General features: G+C 40.9%; 1 protein-coding gene across 1 annotated transcript in view; it reads left to right on the forward strand.

Annotated features, from left to right (window-relative positions):
• LOC144790871 (actin filament-associated protein 1-like 2) overlaps positions 1–24,549 on the forward strand; it is a 266,716-nt gene that overhangs the window by 178,365 nt on the left and 63,802 nt on the right. Inside the window, exon 13 of the mRNA XM_078665527.1 lies at positions 429–549. Within this exon, the coding sequence (XP_078521653.1) occupies positions 429–549 (121 nt within the window). The remainder of the gene's footprint in view (positions 1–428; positions 550–24,549) is intronic.

The following is a 24,549-nucleotide window of genomic DNA, read 5'->3' on the forward strand; positions in this document are numbered from 1 at the left end:
CCTGTGCCTGCACCGTATGGAACCAACTGTGCAGGTTCTTGTTCCCATCAAACCAGAAATCTAAATTACTTCTTGAAGTGGTTCTGTGGCATGTCCGACTCCTTAGCATGATTCCTCTTCTTGTAAGTGAGAAGCATCCCCTCTCTGCACCAGAGGCTTCAATATGTTTATACCTAGCTTCCCCATTTAGGGGATGTGTTTCTTCAGTAGCTCTCATATTCACATTCCCAAGGTGTTTCTATTGGATCAGACCTGCTATTCTTATCCAGGTCCTGTGTTACTTTTACTGACCTCCTCCACAAAGCCAGCTGGAGCCATTGTAACAGCAGTACTTATTGGTTTATGTGTGTAATTATGTGATGTATCGCAATGTCTGATAAACACTGAATCGGTAGTTGTTGTTATATTCTAATAATTTATTTCCATAGAATCACAGCTTCAATAGTGTGAGCCAACACGGGTCGTCTCTGCCTCTCCCTTCTTCTCATCCCGGCAGCCCCCAAGAACAGCAGACTAACAATGGTCCTGTCTTAGCCATAGAGAAATCAGGTGAGTGTGACCAACAGCAGAGTTGTGCTTGAGTGCCGGTATCAGAATAGCAAGGGATGCAGCAGTTTGGATTCAGGTGCTTTGGCAGAACTTTGGGTGTATCCCTCTCCTAGAACGGAGTCTACAGGTAAGGATCAGGGAGCATTTCAAAAGCTGTCTTTGAGTCTCAACACATGAACATAAGGGTTGCTGCAGGCCAGAATTGTGGTACATCAGCAGCTCTCTGTGTAAGTCTCCCAATCTATTGAGAGGTCAGTCAACATTAAGGATTTTTCTTCAATAACATATTAAAAGCATCATCCTCAACATAGACCTCTCCACCAATCACAACCCGCATGCATCTGTGATTCCATTCCTCAGTGGGCTATTCCCACTTCACTCTCTTTTCGTTGCTTGCTTTAACCACCTCTGTTCTCCAATCCCTTAACGCTAATATTCCAGCACTGACATTCTGCCACCCTCATCATCAAATCTGTGTCCTCCTCAGTTCTCTCCTTTAACTTTAAGATCATCCACATCGGGCTCCAGACAGGTGCCTTCCGAGGACCCAGGAAAGCTAGCAGATCATCCCATGGTAAATCTAACATGGACTCTGATGACCTCGCCCATCACTGCCATATTTCCCACTGGCCCTTCATCTACGAGGCATTCGAAAGAGTAGTAGCGCTTCAATTTACAAGGCACATTTACCCTCAATCCCTGCTGGAGGCAAATCAGTCATGATGTCTGTCATACTGCAGAAACAAAGTTGCTACAGTGCATGCAAAAGATTATACTTTTGAATTACAAAGATGACCTGTGCCTCCTGGGTCTTTTCAAATTTCAGAGACCTTTGACACAGTCAATTACAAGGTTCTACTGTCCATAAATGCTTTCCTCTTTTAAATCCCCACTATGTCCTGTCAAACATGTGGCCCCAGAGTGCTCCATCCTCGCACCCCGGCTATTCAGAATGTTGATGTGGGTCCCTCAGTGTCCTCATGACCAGACAAAATATGCTGATGTCCAGCTGTATGTATGGTATCCTCTATATACGACACCTAGAGATGCTGCCTTGACACTACTCAATCCTGAACTGGGAGTAATGTATGTAAAAATAAACCTCTCTGAAACTAAGTTCCACTATTCAATGAAGGTACAATCCCAGACAAAGAATTGGGTACAGAATATTCAGCTCAATAAGGTTGACCCCCCTTGTAACAAGCACCAACATCTACAGTGTTTTCAAACTAATTCCAGTCCCTCTTTCAAGGATTTTTGTTTGAATTTCAAACCGGTGTACTATCAGCTCAGCTTCCTCTCATTACATATCTTCTGCTTTTCATTGCAAGTACTTATCCTAACGTACATCATTGGAGGCGATACACTGCTCTCAAGACTCATGATACCACCCACACACTCTTCGTAACTGCCTTACAAGGAATGCATGCTTGATTACTGGGCAACATAAATATGGCTACAACACACCAATTCTCAAAGGCTTCCTGTGGCTGCCTTTGCAAGCTTACTTTAAATCTAAAACCTTATGCAATGTATGCAAAACATTACACACCACCAATCCTGACTAGCTGTTAATTAGCGGATACTCGTATCTTGTGTAGCAAAAACAAACTTATTCTTTAAGTTCCCCAAAAATTAAGAAGGAACACAATCTCTTCCTTCTCCCTTTCCCTGTGGGACAACTGATAGCCCTATCCTCAAACTGACCCTCTCTCTCAGTGTGCCTCCTCGTTTATGTCCCTCTCCCACTTCACTTTAATTTTTGATTAACTTGTGTCTCCCCCTCCTCTTGGTCCTATCATGCTTTTATGCCAAAAGTCGTGTTTACTGGGGTTAATGTCTCCTACATTATTCTGTATTTTAAAGCCAGTGCTCCTTGTATATCACAGTATCGTATTTGAGCCCATTCCATACTTACCAACCCTACTGATTAGTTGGTAGTTGCGTTTTGAGCAACACTAACGCTTACTGACTCAGCCTTCAGTCCTCCGCCTTTCAGAGCTCTCAAGGTTTGATCTTTCTTAGTACTGAGAACTGATTAGCATATTGTATGGTTTAGCAGGAACTATAGTATGCACACTTTGACATCAGTGACAAGATAGAAAATTACATTGGTCAAATGATAAAATCAAATTGAAAGCAAAATTACTAGAAAAACATTAAAACGTCACTAAGGTAGACAGTTACCTGACAAAAGTTGTGGAGTGGCACTCCTGTCTGTCCAAAGAGTCTCCATCCATCAAATGAAGGAGTCTCTAGATGGATTCCTCGTAGGGGTGTTGTTTCCTGACTCTTCCGCAGCTCCCAGGAGCTACTCTGTACAAAGCAGTGTCCAAAATGAAGGTACATTTAGATGTCAGGTTTTAGCCCTTCTCAGCCAGTGTGACATTTGCCCTGTTGTAAGTGAGAGCTGAACATCCAGAAGTGTGAGTCTCACTCACAATGAGTGAGACTTGGAGTCTCTGGGTTTTTCTTAAGGCCAGAGCAGGCCTCAGCAATTCCCAACCACTCCTGCAGTGAAACAAAACATTGCACAACGAATGCAGCGAGAAAATAAGTCGAAATTGGGTCATGGGGAAAGTGAAACTGGAACTTACAATGCCTTTCTGAGTGAGAGGAAAGGCCGGATAATGGGGTAGACCACCCTGCTATGATCCAGTCCCTCCTCTGCCCCTTTTGAATTACTGAATTATGAAGTACAAAAAGAGGCTGCCCCAGCATCCTGGCTGCCCCACCCCTCCCACTCCATGTCTCACTACTACCATGTGACGAATCACTGACAGAATATCGACTCTAAGAATATCGACCTACAGAAACATCGACGCTGGAATATCGAAGGTAAGTATATCGACATCCTATCGACAACAAGGTAAGTACAAAAATATCTAACTAAAATATCGATGTTAAAAATATCGTAGTTAAAAATATTGTTTTTTTCAGTTAAAAATAAATGTGTAAAATAAAGTAAATAATACTAATAAATAAAATAAACATAGTTAAAAATATTTAATAATGTGTAAAATTAATAAATGATACATATATAATAATAAACATTAATTAAACATATACATAAAGTATATAATATATACTTAATAATAACTTTTAATAATTATTTTAATTACTTGTAAATTATTTATAAATACTATAAATTACAAATACATCTACACACATAAAATAATAACATAAATAAAAAGTATGTAATTATTTAATAAATTAAAAAAATTAAATATACCTTCAAAATATTTTTAATTAATTAAATACTACATTATCTAAAATAATACAAATAATATTAAATAAAAAATAATTAAAATACTATTTAAAGTCCAAAAAAACTACAGTAATTAAAATATTGGATATCGTAGAAAGTAAAATTACTATTTCCACTCCAAAAAATGCAACAGTAGGGAAAGCGTTGGATAGCGGATGGGTAAAAATTACTATTCCAACTCCAGAGTGTGAAACAGTAGGGAAAGCGTTGGATAGCGTAAGGGTAAAAATTACTATTCTCACTCCAAAGAGTGCAACAGTAGGGAAAGCGTTGGATAGCGTAGGGGTAAAAATTGCTAATTCCACTCCAGAGAGTGCAACATTAGGGAAAGCGTTGGAAAGCGTAGGGGTAAAAATTACTATTCCCACTCCAGTGAGTGCAACAGTATGGAAAGCGTTGAATAGCGGGTGGGTAAAAATTACAATTCCAACTCCAGAGTGTGAAACAGTAGGGAAAGCGTTAGATAGCTTAGCAGTAAAAATTTCTATTCCCGCTCCAGAGAGTGCAACAGTAGGGAAAGCGTTGGATAGCGGATGGGTAAAAATTACTATTCCCACTCCAGTGAGTGGAACAGTAGGGAAAGCGTTTGATAGCGTAGGGGTAAAAATTACTATTCCAGCTCCAGAGAGTGCAACAGTAGAGAAAGCATTGGATAGCGGTTGAGTAAGAATTACTATTCCCACTCCAGTGAGTGCAACAGTAGGGAAAGCGTTGGAGAGCGCAGGGGTAAAAATTATTATTCCCACTCTAGAGAGTGCAACAGTAGGCAAAGCGTTGGATAGCGGGTGGGTAAAAAGTACTATTACAACTCCAGAGTAAAACAGTAGGGAAAACGTTGAATAGCATAGGGGTAAAAATTACTATTCCCACTCCAGAGAGTGCAACAGTAGGGAAAATGTTGGATAGCATAGAAATTAAATATAACATACTTATAAATAATGTTTGTATTTAAAATGATTAATAATTTAAATTTGAAACCAACATCATTTACAAATACCCATTAATATTTATTAAAAAACATAATAACAATTGAATATTTTATTAACAATAAATTAACAATAAATACCAATACATATTAATTAATCAATATTAGTTACCAAATAATAAATATTGAACAATGAAATATTTTTCAAAACAAAACACATTTATTATTAAAAATTGATTAGCAATTAAAAAACTTTAAACAATAAAATAATTTTTTATACCAAAAAATACTTTTTATAAATCATTAATTACCAATTATTAAAAAATAGCTTCCACATAAAATAAATTACTTACGAATTAAAAAAAAATAATTCCCAATTACAAACATTAATTACCAATTACAAACATTAATGATCAATTAAAAAAATAATTACCAATTAAAAAAATTAATTACCAATTACAAAAATTAATTACCAATTACAAACATTAGTTACAAATTAATAAATTAATTACCAATTACAATCATTAATTACCAATTAAAAAAATTATTTACCAAATACATACACTAATCACCAATTAAATAAATACATTTTCAATTACAAAAATGAATTACCAATTACAAACATTATTTACCAATTAAAAAAATAAATTAACAATTAAAATAATTAATTGCCATTTAATAATTAATTAAAAATGAATGTATTATCAATACCAATAAATTAAATTAAATAATGATTTAATTACAATTAAAATACTTCCCACCCAATTCCCCTATAAACCCACTACCCACTACAAAACTTAAATGCACAAATTAATTAAAATTAATTTATAATTCCTAAAAAATATTAATTAATTTAATATATTTATATTACTTCCCACCCTATTCCCCTATGAACCCACAACCCGCTCCAGTACTAAAACATTAAATTAACTTTAAAATATCATTATTAATATATAAAAATAGTACACATGTAATTTAAAACAAGTAAAATACTTAACAAAAAACATATAACACATACATATTAAATACATAATAAAATACATAATAGTAATACAAATATCAATATTAGTAATATCGAAATTAGTAACATCGATATATTTGATATCGATATTACTGACTTCGATATTACTTACATCGATATAAATAAATTCGATATTACTTACCTTAGGGTCGATATTCTGTCCAACGATATTCTTGACCTCGATATTCTTTACCTTCGATATTTCAGACTCAATATTTCTGTAGGTCGATATTACAAACTCGATATTTAGACTGTGTACCCCATGTGACACAACGCACAGGATTCAGTATCTCTTTTGCCAGAAGTGAAGGCACTCATGGCAATTGCAGGCTCAGGGCTGCCAATTGATATTTCTGGAGACTGAGACCGTTCTAGTAGGCATGCAGCAAGCAATGGCGAGGCTAGGCAACCATTTTTACACCCAGGACCATACAGTTACCCAACTCTGCCACATACCTACAAAATCACTTGAAATGGTTCTGATAACACTCATTCTTTGAGTGTGAGCTTCACACCTTCGAGGACAAGCTCACTTGCGAACAGTGAGTCTTACACCTTGGAGCACAGCCTCGCCCGCGGACCAGGGTCAGCGGGCTCGATAATTCTCGCCTCGGTGCCTACTCCTTTTTTATTTTTTTTTTATTTTTTTTTTTACCAGGAAAAGCAAGAGACATTTTACATAAATGAAGAACAGAGAGAACAACAAATAACATAACATAAATACATCGTACAGGAGGTAATATAGGCATAATTTTTTTTTAAACAATTAACACAAAAATGGCCTTAACTGGGTTTTAAATCAGCCAATACCGCTTGGAATAACTCACGTTTTCCACTTAGCAATCGGAGACCAAAGAGCCTCCCCGCGGGCCCTGGACCTGATTCCTCTTGTTTCAAATATGGCAGTTTCATATCTATGGACCGCTAGGAAGCGCGCTAGCCACATCTGGAAACTAGGTGGATCTGCTTCTTTCCAACGAGCGGACAGGATTATCCTTAATACTGCTGTGCCAATAAAGATTAATCTTTCTTCAGATTTAATTAAATTTAAAGAACAATCATGACCAAATAAAAATAGAGTTGCTGATTCTGGTATTTTATGGCTAAATATTTCTTCCCAAAAGGATAAAAACATATTTTTAATCAGCTTTAATTCAGGGCAGCTATAAAACATATGAATAAGAGTCGCTGGTCCTTGGGTGCATCTAGGACATAAATCATTCTCTCGTTTACCCCAGGAAAATAATTTTGCGGGAGTAAAATAGAGGTCAAATATAGTTTTATACAATTGTGCTTTAAGATTACTAGCCATGAAAAGCTTCTGGCTCATCTCAAGTACTCTAATGATGTCTACATTGGGATTATTTAATTTAGTAGACCATTTATTTTCGATTTTATCTAGGTCATCTTTTTGTTTATTCAAAAGAATATTATATAGAGTTCCAATCCTAGTATTTATTCTAGGTATTGCATCCAAAATTTCTATTTTATGAAGAGAAATTGAGGATTCTTAGGCTTTTAATATAGCAAAAATCTGCGCAAATTTAAAAAAATCTCCATTTGGCAAGTTATATTTAGCTTTCAAATCAAAAAAGGTAGTACCAAAATCATTTACTAAAAAGTCAGCAATTGTTCTGATTCCTAATTTATCCCATTTTTTTGCGACTAAAGCGAGGTCATGACCAAGAAAGGGATTAGAATACCAAAGAGGCGTATATCGGTTGAGCTTCCCAATCTGCATATGTTTGGCTACTTTATTCCAAATTTTCCATGCACTGGCCATTACTTCTCCCTTATATTCTTTATAATTTCTTGCCTCGGTCCTGCGTAGGAGTAAGCCCTTAGCTTGATGACCTAGAAGGAGCTCATATACTGAAGGTATTTCTTCCAAGCCTTCTGTATTTTGTAAACTATACCCATTAATCATAGGAGTGAGTTGTTTTAAGAAAGCTGCCCAGTGATATAGGATTAAATTGGGTACAGAAAGGCCTCCTCTATCAATCGGTAGTGATAAAAGTGCAAGTGATCTCCGAGTCTTCCCATTTTGCCAAATAAATTTCGATATCAATGAGTTAATAAGCATTAGCGTTCCTTGATCAATGGCTAACGGGATCGCTCGAAATAGATAGAGGCATCTGGGCAGCGTGTTCATTTTGACGTAGTTAGCTCTTCCTATGATAGAAAGTTGAAGGCTTTTAATCCGTTCGAAATCATTCTTGATCTTAGTTACTAGTGGATCAAAATTAATTTTCGGTAATAACTTTATATTTGTACAAAGAACAACTCCCAAATATGTGGCTTTTTCAGCCCTTCGCGGATCTGGACAGATGGTATTATTAGTGCATAAAATAATGGTCTTTCCTTTGTTAAGGGAATATCCAGAACAGCGTCCAAATTCAATTGTCGTTTTCTCTATTTCACAAATAGCCTCCATCGGGTTAGGTGTAATGACCGCGATATCATCGGCATAGGCCAGCACTTTTGTTTCAAAATGATGATTAATAATAGGTTTAATAATGCGGTTTTCTAATAATTTCAAAATAAGGGGTTTAATATGTAGAGCAAAGAGCAGGGGCGAGCAAGGACACCCCTGCCTAGTGCCCCTAGAGATGTTAATATATCCGGATAATGACCCAGCTACTAGAATTCTTGCTTTGGGGTGAGAATACATAGATTTGATAGATTGGATAAATTTGGGGCCGAAATTATTGTGTTTCATAACTTCCCAGAGAAACTCCCATGAAACACGGTCAAAGGCTTTCTCAGCATCAAGCAGGATCATCGACATCCGTCCCCCCGTGGCAGCAATGGCATCAAACAAGGCGATAGCCCTACGGGTGTGTTCTGTGGTACCTTTGCCCGGTATAAAGCCATGCTGCCAAGGGGAGACAAGACCCTCAACGATCCTGCTGAGTCTGAGCGCCAACACTTTTGCGTATAATTTGGAGTCCGAATTAATCAATGATATGGGACGGTACGAAGTTAGCTGTTCAGGGGGTTTTCCCTTTTTTGGAAAGACGATTATAGTGGCCTCATCCCAAGAAGGTGGTGGAGCCCCATTGTATTGAATCCCAAGGAATAAGTCATGTAAAATAGGGCAAAGTTGGTGGCTAAGGGCCTTAAATAAATCAATCGGTAGTTTATCGGGGCCTGCTGCTTTACCAGACGATAATAATCCTAAAGCAGCACTGACCTCTACTAATGTGATTTCTTTTTCCAATTCTACCTTGGTAACATCATCTAACAATTTCATACCCTCAATGTTAATAGAAAGATTATCCAAATAATCTGTTATATCCTTTTCAATAGGTGGAGTTTCTTCTGAATATACATTTTGATAATACCTTTGAAATTGGTGTTTAATATCTATCACATGAGTAAAAGTCTGCCCATTATCTACAATTGATGCGATATTATTCTTAGCATTTTTCTGGCGTGTGGTAAGTGCCAGTTGTCTACCCACTTTCTCCCCACTTTCATAAACAAGTTTCCTATGTGTTTGATATATTTGGGCAGCTTTCTGACTAAGTTTAGTATTTTATTCGGCTTTCAGCACTACTACTTGTAACATCAAGGGGTCGATTCCGATCCGGTAAAATGCGCACCGAATCGTCGTACGGAGCGTTTTTTCCCCGTACGAATCGTACCCGTAAACGTCCCGTACGTACGACGAAGTACGATCCGTACCAGGAGCCGAACTCCGTACGAGTCGTACAGGACTCCGTACGAATCAAATCTCCGTACGAGTCTCACTCGGAACCCGCTGTACGCGACATCACTACGGTTTGCGGCTGGTTTTTACGACCCAGCAAGTACGATTCGTGTCGGGTACGCACCGTACGACCCTTTTCCTACGGGAGCTGAAAACAGTCGTAAATGCAGAGTTCGCACCGAAAAAGGTACAGAACGCCCCCCCCCCGGGTACGGCACGTACCCTCCATGATCGCAGGGGTACGCGCCGTACCCCTGTGATCATGCGGGGTACGTGCCGTACACCCAGCGTACATGGGGTACGCACCGTACCCCATGTATGCTGGGTGTACGGCACCTACCCCGCATGATCACAGGGGTACGGCGCGTACCCCTGCGATCATGGGGGGTACGCGCCGTACGGTGTGTAGGTGATCGTGCGCTTTTCCGTACGAATCGACATGTACCGTACGAATCGGCCGATCGGGATCGGAATCGTCCGGTCGTACGGCGTCCGTACGAGTCGTACGGAAACGGCTCCGGATACGATTCGTACGGACGGGGATTTTACCGGATCGGAATCGACCCCCAAATGTCTGGCGTCCTGTTTCTGCGTAATTTTGTCTGTGTGTTCTTCTTCAGCTTTAGCTAGGGCTGCAATTTTTTGATCATATTCTTTTCTAATTATTTTCCTAATTTTATTTTGAAAGCTGATTGTCTCCCCCCTTAGTGCTGATTTATAGGTGTCCCATACAATATTTCTGGATGCACTATAGCGATTTATGTTAAAAAACTCTTCTGTCCAAGTTTTGATGTGATTAATATATTCAGTATTGGATAATAATTTCCTATCAAAGGACCAAGAACTCTTTTGATCGGGATTAGTATCATAGGTAATTAGTAATACTAAAGGGTTGTGATCAGAAATTATTTTGGGTAATTTGTTTATGTATGAATCAGATGCCAGATCCCTGGAAGTAAATACATAATCTATCCGAACATGCTTTTGATGGGGGTGGGAGAAATATGTATAGCCATAATCGTTAGGATTATTTTGTATCCAGATATCTGTTAGGCCCAAGCTATATACCAAACTTTTGACAGCGCGGTATACCCTTGGTTTCCTACCCACATATTTCTGTTGAGGCGATTGAGTAAAAAGAGAAGGCAGGAGTGAAATGTTAAAATCGCCACAAAGAATGAGCGGGCCTTGCTAAGTAGCTAGTTCTATTTCCAAAGTTTGGAATATTGCGGGATCATCATGATTAGATCCATAAACGGAACATATGGTGATTCCATTGGCCAACTTAACAATTACCCACCTTCCATGTACATCAGATAAAAAACGTATTCCCTTCCCAAAACTTGATTTCGCAAAGATTGCGACACCTCTAATAGTTGAGTGTTGTGACGACGAGATTAACAGATTATAACCCTTAAGGTTTAATAAGGCTCTTTTGCTCCAGGGAATATGTGTCTCCTGAATACACAAGATATCAACAGGATTAAGCTTTATTAATTCCCCCAATCTAAGACGCTTATCTCTGGATAACAATCCTCCTACGTTCCAAGATTGAACAGAAAGTTTACCCATTGTTAATATAAGAAAATTGTCTAATAATTTTACTCCAGTAGTAATCCTTTTCTTGCTGTACCTCCTTTCTCATGGTCTCAAAGATTAAGCTTGCTCTTGCTAATAAACCTGGTTTGTTTTTTATTTTTATCTCCCTTCCCCACACTCCCCCCTTCCCCCAACCCCAAAAATCCCTCCCCAGAAACCCTCCCCGTGTGCTTCCCCCTAGTGGAGGCATTCAGACTCTAGGAGAGTCTGTGTGATGAGGTTGCTGCACCTCAACTGAGCTACCGCTTCTAAGCAAAATCAAAATAAAGATAAAGTACTGATAAGTAAAGTGAAGTAGGAAAAAAGATAAGGCAAAAGAAAATGCAAAATTCATAAATCATATCCATATCCATGTCCATATCAATGTCCGTTAGCTACATAATTACAATAGAGTACCAAACGACAATACAAAGGCAATACTTCAATAACATTTTTCTCAAGTGAGTCAATAATTTTGCAAAAATATCAGCATTTCTGTTACGATGTGGACCAAGATGTAATTAGCAATTTCCCCCCCCCCCCCCCATTGAACATATACTGATTGTTCCTACAAATGTCTGTAACTTTAGCTATTATCTATTATCTAGGATATTTCCTCCAGATAAGATTTCGCCTTTATTTCCGATTGAAAAAACTTTGTCTGGCCACCATGGATGATTTTTAATCTTGCAGGGTTGTTCAGGAATGCAAGGGCCCCTTTGTCTTGAAACGGTTTAATCAGTAGACGTAACCGCCACCTTCTTTCCACGGTAGTATGGCAAAAGTCTGGCCTTGAAAAAAACAAAAAATCACAAAAGGATACTTTACGGTCAGGTCTCGCTTTATCTGCCACAGCCTGTCTTAGCAGGAAATTTCCGAAGTAAACTAAAATAGCACGGGGGTATACTCCTGGTTTAGATGGTAAATTGAATGGAACTCGGTGGGCTCGTTGAATTTCCATATCCCAGTTCCAATTTTTTATTTCAGGCATTGACTCACTGAAAAGTTTAACAATGAATGTTCGTATATCTTCCCCCTCAATTTTCTCCGGCACTCCTAATATGCGCAAATTGTTGCGCCGCTGCCTATTTTCATGATCTTCAAGCTTCCATTTAATGTCCATCAGCTCTGCCTCTTGAAGCTTAATTTTCTCTGAGTTCTCAGAAGAGTCTTTCTCCGCAGACATCACCCTTGCTTCCATATCTGTCACTCTTTCGCTTATATGATTACAAGTCTTTGAAAGTTTCTTAACAACTCCTTGCATTTTGCGCAAGGCGGCACGTGATCTCCTGCTGTCTAATGCGGCCTCTTCTCGATGGGCCGCAATTGCTTGCAAAATAGTCTCAACCGCCGTAGAGGGTAATTCCGAGTTACCGGGGTTGACCTCATGAGATGTAGCCAAGTGCCTGGAGTTGCCTTGTATAACTCTAGATCCTGCTTTAGACTTAGCTTTAACAGTATTTATACTTTGTCTCCCCCCCATAGTTATCATCTGATGAGTAGGGGTGGAGGTCATCATCCTCTTCCTCCTCCTCTTCTGTGGAATCGTAGCTCTCTGACCATTCCCCCGCAGTATCGGCTCCAGGTTCCCCCGTCTCATCGGAGAAGGAGTAAAACATGCTAAGATCCTTTTCCCCCTCTGAAATCTGAGCGTTTGGTAGTAAGGATGGATTAGGTATTGACCCAGTGATACCTTCATTCGCTATAATCAGTTCAGAGTTAGTGTGGGGGGGCCTGGACAGCGGTTCCTCCGTAGGGGCTAAGAGATTCGGTGTTATGCATATAGGCTGGGTTGTGGCCCCTGCCGTCTCTATGGTCTCTATGGTCCCATCTGCGAGTTCAGTTTGTACCCCTAGTATGTTGCCGCCTGGGCCGGTGAATGACATGGCGTGCCCTTCTTCTATTTGACTTGGACTGATCTCATGCTCCTCCGCCTTACCCAGCTCACTATTCAGCAAGGGTGCAGTCACAGAAATCTCATTAACAAGCAGAGTAGTAGGTATGACCTCGGTTACAAGCTGTGAGATTACGGGGGTATTTAGAGGTTCCAATACTCCATTGTTTATAATTGAGGCATTATTTATCTGAGGCGTGGGAGATCGCTCAAGATTCTTATCCTGATCACTATTTAAAGATGTAGTTAATAATGACACAGTTTCGGTTTCAGTCTGTGGATCAACAACATGTGCCGGTCGTTTCTTTAACATTAATTCAAGTACTGTCTGCCCCCCGGTGGCACTTAGCTTTCTCCTAGAAGCAATGACTTCCTGCCTCGAGGTGTTTGTCACAGACTGTGCTGGATGCTGTTTCTTTGTTTTCCCTACCTTCACCGGTGCACCGTCGGACTCGACACCATCCAATGAGCCCTCGCGTTGTAGCCTCTCCGCTTCCTTGCGAAGAACTTTGGCTGCCTTCGCAACCCGTGCTCTGGCTGCAGCAGCTGAGGCGTTTTTCGGCGGCGGCATAGCTCTTCTAGGTGTTTGCGGCGTCCTCCCCCACAGGCGTGGCTGTGCCCTGCCGTCGAAGCAACAGATGACAGTCGCGAAGCTCCGCTGCCGGCACACCGACCAAAGCACGGTTAGTACAGCCTCGGTGCCTACTCCAGTCAGGGACCACACTCGGCAACTCTGGGCATTAGCTTGCCTCATCTTCACAACGGCCCCCCAGACCGCCGGGGATGCTTGGTCGCACCTTAGAGATACCCATTAGGGACCATATCTCAGGGTGAGCCAGGACGGGTTCCCCAGCGGTCGAAGCGCGGAGATACTCCTCCGGGAGTTGATTCTAGCGCTATATAAACCCACAATTAAATTAATTAAATTAAGGTGACTCTCACACCTTGGAGTGTAAGCTTAACTCTAATCTGGGTAAAATGTCATTTGATGTTATTTAGTGTGATTGCATGATCAGGTCTCATGTGATTTTATTTGTGGTCACATTATCATTGTGCTAACTGGTGGTTTTGAAGCTTGAAACAGCCAACCACTTTTTTGGTCACAGCAGGAAGGCTTAGCCTTTGAAAAATAAGTGAATCAAACGGTAGACAGTACTGCCCACCTGAGGTACACTGGCAAGGCTCTGACATTTTTCTAGCTATGGAATACCAAGAGGTTCTGCAAATCATAATTGAAGTGCTCACAGAGCTGTGCGTGTGTGTCCCATCTCTGGTATAGCAGGAGATGCTGCATACCCAAATCAAGGTGTGTTTTGAAACTGTATTTTATTCTCTTTACTGCAATGTCAGGGGGTTGGCTGATAAGGATTGACATTACCCGAACACTGTGTGATTCTCACTACTTACATAGATGGAGTACTTCAGCTTAGTTTCGACATGGATTGGAAAAGTTGTCTTATCCATTAAGGTATGCACAGAGTGTTCAAATCATATGTGGGTTGAACATTTTCAGTGGCTTTGCTTCCCACATTTCTTACCCTTCCTTCGTCTCTGAAATCTTATTTATGAATGATTCTTCTTTTTTTTAAAGTTTGATTTTATTAAGAAATAAACAGGAAAAATAACAGCAATGCAAAAAATACATCAAATCCTATTTGACATAATAGTAAAGTAATGTATTAAAAACTTGTAAGAATAGGTCAGTAAAGCTGCAACCAAAAGAAAGATGCATCATATAATACAATAAAAGAACAAGGGAAAGGGAATAAAGAGTAATCAAGATAAAGCAATTAACAATAAACTAGTGTAGAATAAATGCTATTGAATACTGTAAGCATAACAATAATAAAAAATTGAAAAATATGCTAATAAAATTCAAAGATAAGGAACCAACTAATCATGTGTTAATGAAAAGGCAAAGTGAAAAAATTAAGGTGGTTTTCAAACATCATCTGACACATTTCTAGATCTGATTGATTCTTCTAAAAACATATACCTCACCTTTAAATATTCCCAGGCACCAGACTGGATCCAAGGAACTTCCAAGCAATAGCTCCACCGTGCTACTGGGTAGTGCCATCCGACTCCACAGCAACCTCATTGCCACCTCAGAAGCGACAGAGTAGAGCTGCATATATGGGACACTGTTGTATATCAGCTCCAGACACATCTTGACTTGAGAAGTAGATTTATTAAGAAGAACAGCAGAGAGTGACCCAACGCCTGCTGACCAAACTCCAACTGACTCTAATAGAACATGGAGTGTAGAGTCAGAGTGACACATATTCTGGAATCTAGGGAGTACATAGAGAAACCATGGATCATAGAGGTAATAACCATAGATAGTATTTACAACACATCTTCCTCCTTTACAAATGTAGAAACAATAAACAACATTTAGATAAACAACTCAGAATAAAATGTATAACAGATTAATTGCAGCAGTAATCATTTAGATAAGCAGGTGGTTTACGATACCTTGCAAGTCTGGCATTAGCATCAAAAGATGCCTTTTGAGAAACAGAAGAATCAGTGATGGCACTCGGAACATTTGAACAGCTTGAATCAGTAGCATCACCTCCGCCATCACAACTTCTGTTAACAGGAGACGAAAATGAAATAGAACATATAACATATAACCACTATTCCTACTGTTACAAAACCCATCAGATGGATTCAGCAAAACACTGTCAGGACAAAGTGACCTCTTCTTTTGATACAAAGCAACTCTTCTAATGTTCCATTTCTCGCCATTGGTAAGAACAATATAATGTGTAAAAACTTCTCTGACACAGTAAGGTCCCCTAAATTTGGATAGCCCTTTTGTAATCCTACCTGGTTTAACTTTTACATAATCACCTTTAGAAATATTTGAAGTTATGACTTTTCATAATTTTTGAGATTTCAATTGAACATCTTTGATTATTAATTCTTTCAACCAAGAAGGATTATGTTTTGTACTTGGAACTCTACCCCGCATGAACTCAAAAGGTGATTTGTCTCTACAGCCATGAACAGTAGTGCAGTATGCATAAACCATGTCTTGGACAAGAACAGAAACTGATTCACCCTTGGAGAGAGCTAGTTGAATTGTTCCTTTAACAAGTCTATTGACTCTCTCACAGAGGCCATTTCCCTGGGGATTATATAGAGAGGTACGATGATGTGACACACCGCAATCTGAAAGAAATGAACGCATAGTTTGGGACACCAATTGCGTGCCATTATCTGTAATGATAACATTAGGATAGCCTTCCTCCTGAAAAAGTGATTTTAAAAATGTAATTGTACTATCAGTAGTAATGTCTCTTACAAATTCAACACACAACCATTTACTGAAAACATATAAATAAACAATGGCAAAACGTTGATGCGAAGCAAGTTCTTCCATAGGCCCAATAAAATCTAAGCAAATGGTATGCCAAGGAATATCTGGAGAATCTAATTTTCCTATTGACGAGCCAACAGCAACTTTCAATCTCTTTTCTCCCTCCTTACAAGTTTTGCAATTCTCAATCCACAATAAAACCTGAGAGTCTATCCCAGGCCACCAAAAATTTGCTTTTAACCTCTGTTGAGTTAGTGGTTGCCCAAGATTTCCTTCATGTGGTATGCTAATTAGCTTAGTTCTAAGCTCTGAAGGTGGAACAATCTTATCATTACGCATAAGAATGTTATTGCTGCAAGTAGATAATTCATCTAGGACTTTGAGAAAAGGACGAACAGCAACATGCAAACAACTTTCCCTTCTAAAGCCTTGTTTAACCATACATATGACTTCCTGTAATGTGTGATCACTTTTCATCACTTTGACCCATTCATCCTGCGAGAAAGACCCTTTGCCAACCAACAAAACATCATGAATCCAAGCGACCCTCATTTTTAGCATCCAAATGAATTGATCTTCCATGAGATTGACATCATCAATCGAGAGTCTAGATAGACAGTCGGCCTGAAAATTCTGCCAACCCTGCACATGTAGAACCTCGAAATGATAATCCTAGAGTTTTGCTGCCAACCTCGCTAATCTCAGAGAACCCGTAATCACACCACCAGGAGAAAGGATGTGAATTAAAGGTTTGTGATCTGTTTTAAGGATGAACTTTGTTCCCCAAAGGTATGTTCGAAAGTAGTATGTGCCCCAAACAGCCTCTAGTGCCTCATTCTCGATTACAGAATAATTCTGTTCAGATGAGGATAAAGTACGTGATGCAAAAGCAATAGGACGTTCTCCCTCACTGTGTTTTTTGAAGAAGTACTCCACCTAACCCTCTTGCAGTCGCATCTACCATCAATACTGAAATGTGTTTGATATCAAAAGGTGCAAGCACATTATCCTCACATATGTCTTTTTTTATCTGCATGAAACTTGATTCTTGGTCTGAACCCCATACAAACTTAGAGCCTTTTTTAAGTAGAATTCTTAAATGCGTTGTTTTCTCAGAGAATTTTTTAACAAATTAAGAGTAATACTCTATTAACCCCATGAACGACCTAAGCTGGTCCTTGTCAATCGGACATGGGGCAGAGCGTATTGCCTCTAATAGATCTTTTTTATGTTTGACTCCAGAAGCTGAGATCTCATGACCAAGACACTCGATATGCTGCACCAGAAATGAACACTTCTCCTTACGTAGTGTAAGACCAGTATCACAAATTCTGTGCAGAACTTCTATGAGTACGCGGTTATGGTCAGCTACTGAATCACTAGAAACCACCGCAATGGAGCGCACACCGCTAGCCCCTCCTCCGGATCGCCCCTCGGGATTCTGGTACTTGTAGTTCAGTAGTGGATCACCCAGGTGGGTGCAAGTCGGTACTTGTTGGACTGATGAATCTCTAGACCCGATACATGTCCCGGGTTTTTGGGTATCGCCCGAGACATGGCTCGGGTTTCGGGATAACTTCCCTCATCAGTAGAGAAATGGTTAGGGGTGGAGGAGAAGGCCGCCAAACAACCGTCAATGGCCTCGATGCCCGAACCGGCACGCAGGGCAGCATCCAGGAGCCCGTCGGCTCAGAGCTCAATGGAGCCAATTAGTAGAAACCACAGCAATGGAGCGCACACCGCTAGCCCCTCCTCCGGATCGCCCCTCGGGATTCTGGTACTTGTAGTTCAATAGTGGATCACCCAGGTGGGTGCAAGTCGGTACTTGTTGGACTGATGAATCTCTAGACCCGATACATGTCCCGGGTTTTTGGGTATCGCCCGAGACATGGCTCGGGTTTCGGGATAACTTCCCTCATCAGTAGAGAAATGGTTAGGGGTGGAGGAGAAGGCCGCCAAACAACCGTCAATGGCCTCGATGCCTGAACCGGCACGCAGGGCAGCATCCAGGAGCCCGTCGGCTCAGAGCTCAATGGAGCCAATTAGTAGAAACCACAGCAATGGAGCGCACACCGCTAGCCCCTCCTCCGGATCGCCCCTCGGGATTCTGGTACTTGTAGTTCAATAGTGTGATCCACTACTGAACTACAAGTACCAGAATCCCGAGGGGCGATCCGGAGGAGGGGCTAGCGGTGTGCGCTCCATTGCGGTGGTTTCTATTAATTGGCTCCCTTGAGCTTTGAGCCGACGGGCTCCTGGATGCTGCCCTGCGTGCCGGTTCGGGCATCGAGGCCATTGACGGTTGTTTGGCGGCCTTCTCCTCCACCCCTAACCATTTCTCTACTGATGAGGGAAGTTATCCCGAAACCCGAGCCATGTCTCGGGCGATACCCAAAAACCCGGGACATGTATCGGGTCTAGAGATTCATCAGTCCAACAAGTACCGACTTGCACCCACCTGGGTGATCCACTATTGAACTACAAGTACCAGAATCCCGAGGGGCGATCCGGAGGAGGGGCTAGCGGTGTGCGCTCCATTGCTGTGGTTTCAGCTACTGAATCACCAAAAGCCAAGATGTCATCTTGGAAATACACAACCTTCGGTAGACCTTTAAAAATCTCAGTAACCATACGCTGGAATACACTGGCTGCTGAAATTAAGCCAAATGGAAGGCGTGTGAATTGAAAAATGCCTTCAGTGGTGATGAAAGCAGTGAGATGCTTACAACTATCATGTAAACTTATTTGGTGGTACGCACTCTTGAGATCCAACTTTGAGAAAAATTTTGCACCCTTAAGGGTGGACAACAATTCACCAATGTTAGGTAAAGGAAATGTATCAGCAATAACACACTTATTCAGAGATCTTAAATCGACACAGAATCTCAACTTTCCGTCCGATTTCTTCGAAATCATGACCGGAGATACCCATGAGGACGCCTCCACAGGTTCAATGACTCCACTTTGAAGCATCTCATCTATCAAAGATTTTACCTCGTCTCTAATGGAAAGTGGCATCCTTCTCAATTTATGTTGAACTGGTAAACAATTTTGTTTAAGTTTGATGAGGTGAGAATAGCCCTTCAGTACACCTAGTTCGTTTTTAAACACAGAACTGAATTCACTCAAAATGGTATCAATTTTCTCATCCTCAACAACCATAATCTGATCAGGTGCCCTTGGGTTAATAATAATATATAAATCATATTGGTGTACCCAACCCAAAATGGGAGGACCATCAACTGATTAATATATTTTACCAGAAGTAGACCTGTTTTTGAACACAATTTCTGAATCAAAATAACCCACAATGTCAATAGTTTCTCCTTGGAAACCCCTAGGTGAAATGTCACTTTTTAACAATACTTTATCCTTCCAGAACATGTTGAAGGTGGACTGGGGAATGATAGTGTATCTTGACCCTGTATCAACCATGAGTGACACTTTGTGTCCATCAATTACAAAAATAGCCTTTGGCCTGTTTTGCCTTCTATCCACCTCGTTAACTATGTCAACATCGTCAACTACTAGAAGTCTGTCTCTTTCATTTTTACAGACATCAGTGTATTCTTCAACCACTGCAACTTTCTGTCTGTTTTTTGTTTTACACATTTTTGAAAAATGTCCAAGACGTCCACATTTAAGGCACTCCTTGTTGGCTGCAAAACAAAATCTAGCTTCCGAAGTATTGATATTGCTACCACACCTTGAACAAATCGTATTTGTTGAAATGTTCCTCCTCACATTTGTTTTGAATTTGTCTTTAACCACAGCAACCAAATCATCTACATTTTGCTCACTATCAGCGTAATAGTTTTTTTCTGAAACTTCAGAAACTTCTTGCTGTGATGTGTTTTTCCTTTGTTTGTCTATGGCCTTCATGCAACTTTCAGATTCCTCTGATGACTTTTGCCAATTCAATTGCTACCTTTAACGTGGGATTCTTTGCTGCCCAAAGTCTTTCTTGAATCTTCCTGTTGTTGCACTGTACTATTAACTGATCACGAATGAGTTCATCACTCATTGCACCGAACTTGCATTTGAAAGATAACTCCCTTAGACGAGCAGCAAAATCATCAATTGACTCCTCAGTTTTTTGTTTGTGCGTATACAATTTGTAACGATTCATAACAAGGTTTTCCTCCTTTGAAAACCGTACTTCAATTCTTGAAATTGCTTCTTTGTATTCGTCGGCCATAGCTTGACCATTAGCCTGTAATGCCATTAGTAAAAATCTAAAAACTCGTTGCCCTTCTTTACCTAAAGTGCTGAGTAGGATTGCCTTTTACCTCTTAGGAGAAAACTCTTGCCCATCAAACGCCTCCAGATAATTGTAAAAAATAATGAACCAGTCTTCCCACGATATTGGTGGATTCCCTGGCTCACTCAAAAATGGTGGAGGAAGAATGACATTCACTTGTTGTGCCATTTCAATTTTCCTTTCTAGACAAAAAGAATGTCAAGCTTGTTGCAGTGGCAAGAAGAAAATTAATTTGTCTTTGCTGCTATTTATAATATGAAACAATCAGTACAATATCAGTGCACATTTAAAAGCAAATCGCTATAGAAATATAATATGCAGGCAGTCAAGAGTCGTTTTACATTGAAATCAAAATAATCCAGAAATCATCTTTTTGTGAAAATACCTTCAAGTATAATGATGCGACAACTCCACGGCGCTTGTGAGTACTCGTGGTGATAACCGCTAAACACAAACAGAATTGTTGTCTGTTGCTAAGGCGATGATATCACTCATTGTCCGTGAATCTCTTCCGAAGATATTTCTAAAATGGCCACTATCGAAAACGAGGCTTGCAACGCATGTATACGCTGTGCGTATCACGTGATGCGTCACTTGCGCACAACTCGTTTCTATATCCAGAGAGAGGCTAACACGGAAGACGTCCTTGCTCTCTACATTGAATCTCGCTGCGTTGCTAGGATACGTTTTCGAGCCGCACGCTCTACTCACAGTTAAAACGACTTTGAGGTAAGATTTTCCCTTCAAATCTTTAGATTTCCTCTCGTTTCTGGACTATTTTGTTCCTTCTCTCGAGTAGACTGTACAATCTTCGCACATTCAGATGGGTTCTTCTGCGATGGGTCCTTTCTACTGTTGCTGAGTGACACGCTACTTTCCTGGTCCGGCCTCCACTTTGTCTGGTCAGCAGTCAAACGTCGCCAGAATTTCGTATATAAGCTCCAGACACATCATGACTTGAGAAGTAGATTTATTAAGGAGAACAGCAGAGTGATCCAACGCCTGCTGACCAAACTCCAACTGACTCTGATAGAACAAGGAGAGTAGAGTCAGAGTGACATATATTCTGGAATGTAGGGAGTACATAGAGAAGCCAAGAATCATAGAGTAATAACCATAGATAGTATTTACAACAGACACCACTGCATGCTGACATCAGTTCCTTTCTTTCCATGACCTTGAATGCTGTTCTAAAGCTCCACGTTTAATGTTGTCAAATTTCTGACATCTTCAGAATTCTCAAGCAGTGCACTAGGAAAGAAAACTTTTCTACCCATAACCACAGAATTCAAGCCATGCCACAGGAAGCAGATGTCAGTCACAGACCTCCATGATGTGTCGCTGGTGCCTAGCAACCGGTCAGGACGCAGTCATGTGGTAAGTGTGGCCTGATGCACATGACAGTGATCGGAGAGCAGGAAGGAAAAGTTTTCACATTGCAGAACACAATAAGAGATCACAATTGAATTTGTGGTCCCGCTCCACATCGGGGGCTGTTTTGCTCCAGATCGCTAGGCTCTTACCACTCTAAATTCCTGTCCTGCTTGAACTCATTAGGTAGGTCAAAGTTTAAGGAGCATCACGAAGTGCAAGAAGTCCAAGCAGGATTTGATCCCCTCTTGCCACTCAGGTCCAGGGTAGAATCCATGCAGTTGGCATTTCAAGGGCCTTTCTCCTCCACTGACACCGAGCCCGTTGCCAGATTGTTCAAGCCAATCACGAAATTCGTGAGCCATCGTTGACCTCACAGCAGAGAAAGTCATTTAAAGAGGCCATGCTGCAAATTTTTAAGGTGCTGTGGCTCCCTCTGGAGCTATAGCAGGCTTCTCAGAGCCACTGAGGCCACCAGTTGCGCTTCCTCTGTCAGGTCTTCCCTCTTAAAGACCCGAGACTGGCCCCATGCCAATGCAGGTCCAGACTTACACTCCAGCCTCAAGGTCCACACTATAACCTCCATGCTAGCTTTGCTGCCAACTCTGCCAATTCCATATCCGATTCAATCCAAATGCCAGTCTCTGATCCAGAGCCAAGGACAGCCCATACCAGCCCTATGTCACATTCTGAAATAACTAAAGTGCAGCCGACCATAATTGAACCCAACTCCTAGCTTCCCCAAAGGACCACTACTACCAGAAGTTAGAGGCCTCTTTAGCTCTGAGTTGGATGCAATCCAGGGTTGCAGCACCTCCTAAATAATGGCAATGATAAGAAGGCGGACATCTTATTTTCCCCTCATTATACTGATGCAGAACTTGTTCGGACCTTCAAAATGTCAGTCATTGCATACTTCTCCAGAAACTGAACTGGAATCCCCACCTGGGCTATGAAAGTTCTTGAATTACAACTGCCTAAAGCACAAACAAAGTCCAGCCTTCTCACTGAACCTCTTCACCTAGCACCAGCTTTTACAGAGCCTCTATTGCCCTTCAATGAGGCGCTTATGGACACACTCTGGCCCTTGATACTGACACCTCCCCTTAGTAGTCCTGTGGCTAGGTAGCATGGACCGGTCCCTGGTTACCCTGTATTTCTCACTCAGTATCTCTTTCCAGAAAGCCTCCTAGTGCAAGAGTTAACCAGTAAAGTCGGCCTAAGGCCTTTCCTTCTACACCTCTGGAGAGGGAATCTAAGCTTATTGGTGTATTTGGAAAAAAGTTGTACTGCTCAGCTAGTCTGGCCTTACGTTCTCTGAATGCAGTCTTCCTTCTGGGTAGATACACTTGCACACTGTGAAACATGCTCAGCAAAATCTCAGCAGCCGTTCCATAGGATCTCAGGGCAACATTTGCCTAAACCATCAAAGATGGTAGGAGGGGTTGAAGTAAGTATTACATGCTGGCCTTGATACCACAGACTGTATAGGTCACATCATGGGCACCAGAGTAGTGCTTAGGTAAACACTGTTGCGTACATGCAACAGGGTTTTCGGGTCCATGTGTCCTGATGGACATGTCCTTTGATGGCTCTTGACTTTTAGGGAAGAAGATGTCATTAGCAATGGGAGTTGCTGTCATGGACACCTATCAAGCTGCATTGGGTGTCAGTGCATGTGTTTAACAGCACTGCTGCCTTGAAAGCCAGTATTGCAGAGAGTTATTTTGCCCACTTGGTCCTGCAGGACTTTTTGTTTTGAGCCCATTCCTCAGATCTCCAACTTTTGGGTGGTAATGCTTTGGTACGTTTTCTAAAGGTGAGGAATCTGTAGTTGGAAGTATTCATCAGAAGAAAGAGTTACTTACCTTTGGTAATGCTCTTTATGATGGATACTCTAATCTTTCTCAGCTATACCACCTACTCGCTTTGTGGAGAGAGCTCCTATTTAAGGTTACATGGTGTGCAAAATAAGGATGAACTCTGTAATTACCACTGGCTGAGATTATTTCAAGCATTCCACCCATCACTTTTTTGTATACATCCCTCTGACAGCCTAAATATGGCAGGTATGCCAAGGCATGGGTCCCATGCTCACTGTGCCACTGGAAAAAAACTATACTCGATGGAAGAGCTCCAGCCAGGGAGAAACTGGTCTTGACTTGCCTGTGTTACAATTCCAGGAGGTCATGGCCTGGCAGTTTGGGCTGGAGCAGGGCAATGCTGATTTACATATGCTTGGGTCCAAACTGAGGTGGTTTAGTGTGCAAAATAATGTTTGGACTGGTATACGGTCCCCAGTAATTACTAGTGGCTGAGATTAATTCAATCATTACACCCATCACCTTTTTATATATTCCAAGTTAGTTTTCAGTACACATTCACCTGCAATTTGTCTGAGTTGATCAGAGCCTAAAGGCGTAGAAACTGTCATCAGGGTGTGGGTGTGGTGCTATATGAAGCTCTGCTCCATCACTATTAGGCAGCACCTGGCCACTGCTTAGTCCAACAGTGCCACCTGGCAAAAGCTTCCAGGTCCAGACTGGCAACTGGTAACAATCTAAAGGTGAAGAACCTGCAGTCAGAGTATCCCCAGAAAAAGGGTTGCCAAACATCAATAACATATTCTTCTAATGTTTTTT

This window comes from Lissotriton helveticus, chromosome 11 (assembly GCF_964261635.1).
Source record: "Lissotriton helveticus chromosome 11, aLisHel1.1, whole genome shotgun sequence".
NCBI lineage: Eukaryota > Metazoa > Chordata > Amphibia > Caudata > Salamandridae > Lissotriton > Lissotriton helveticus.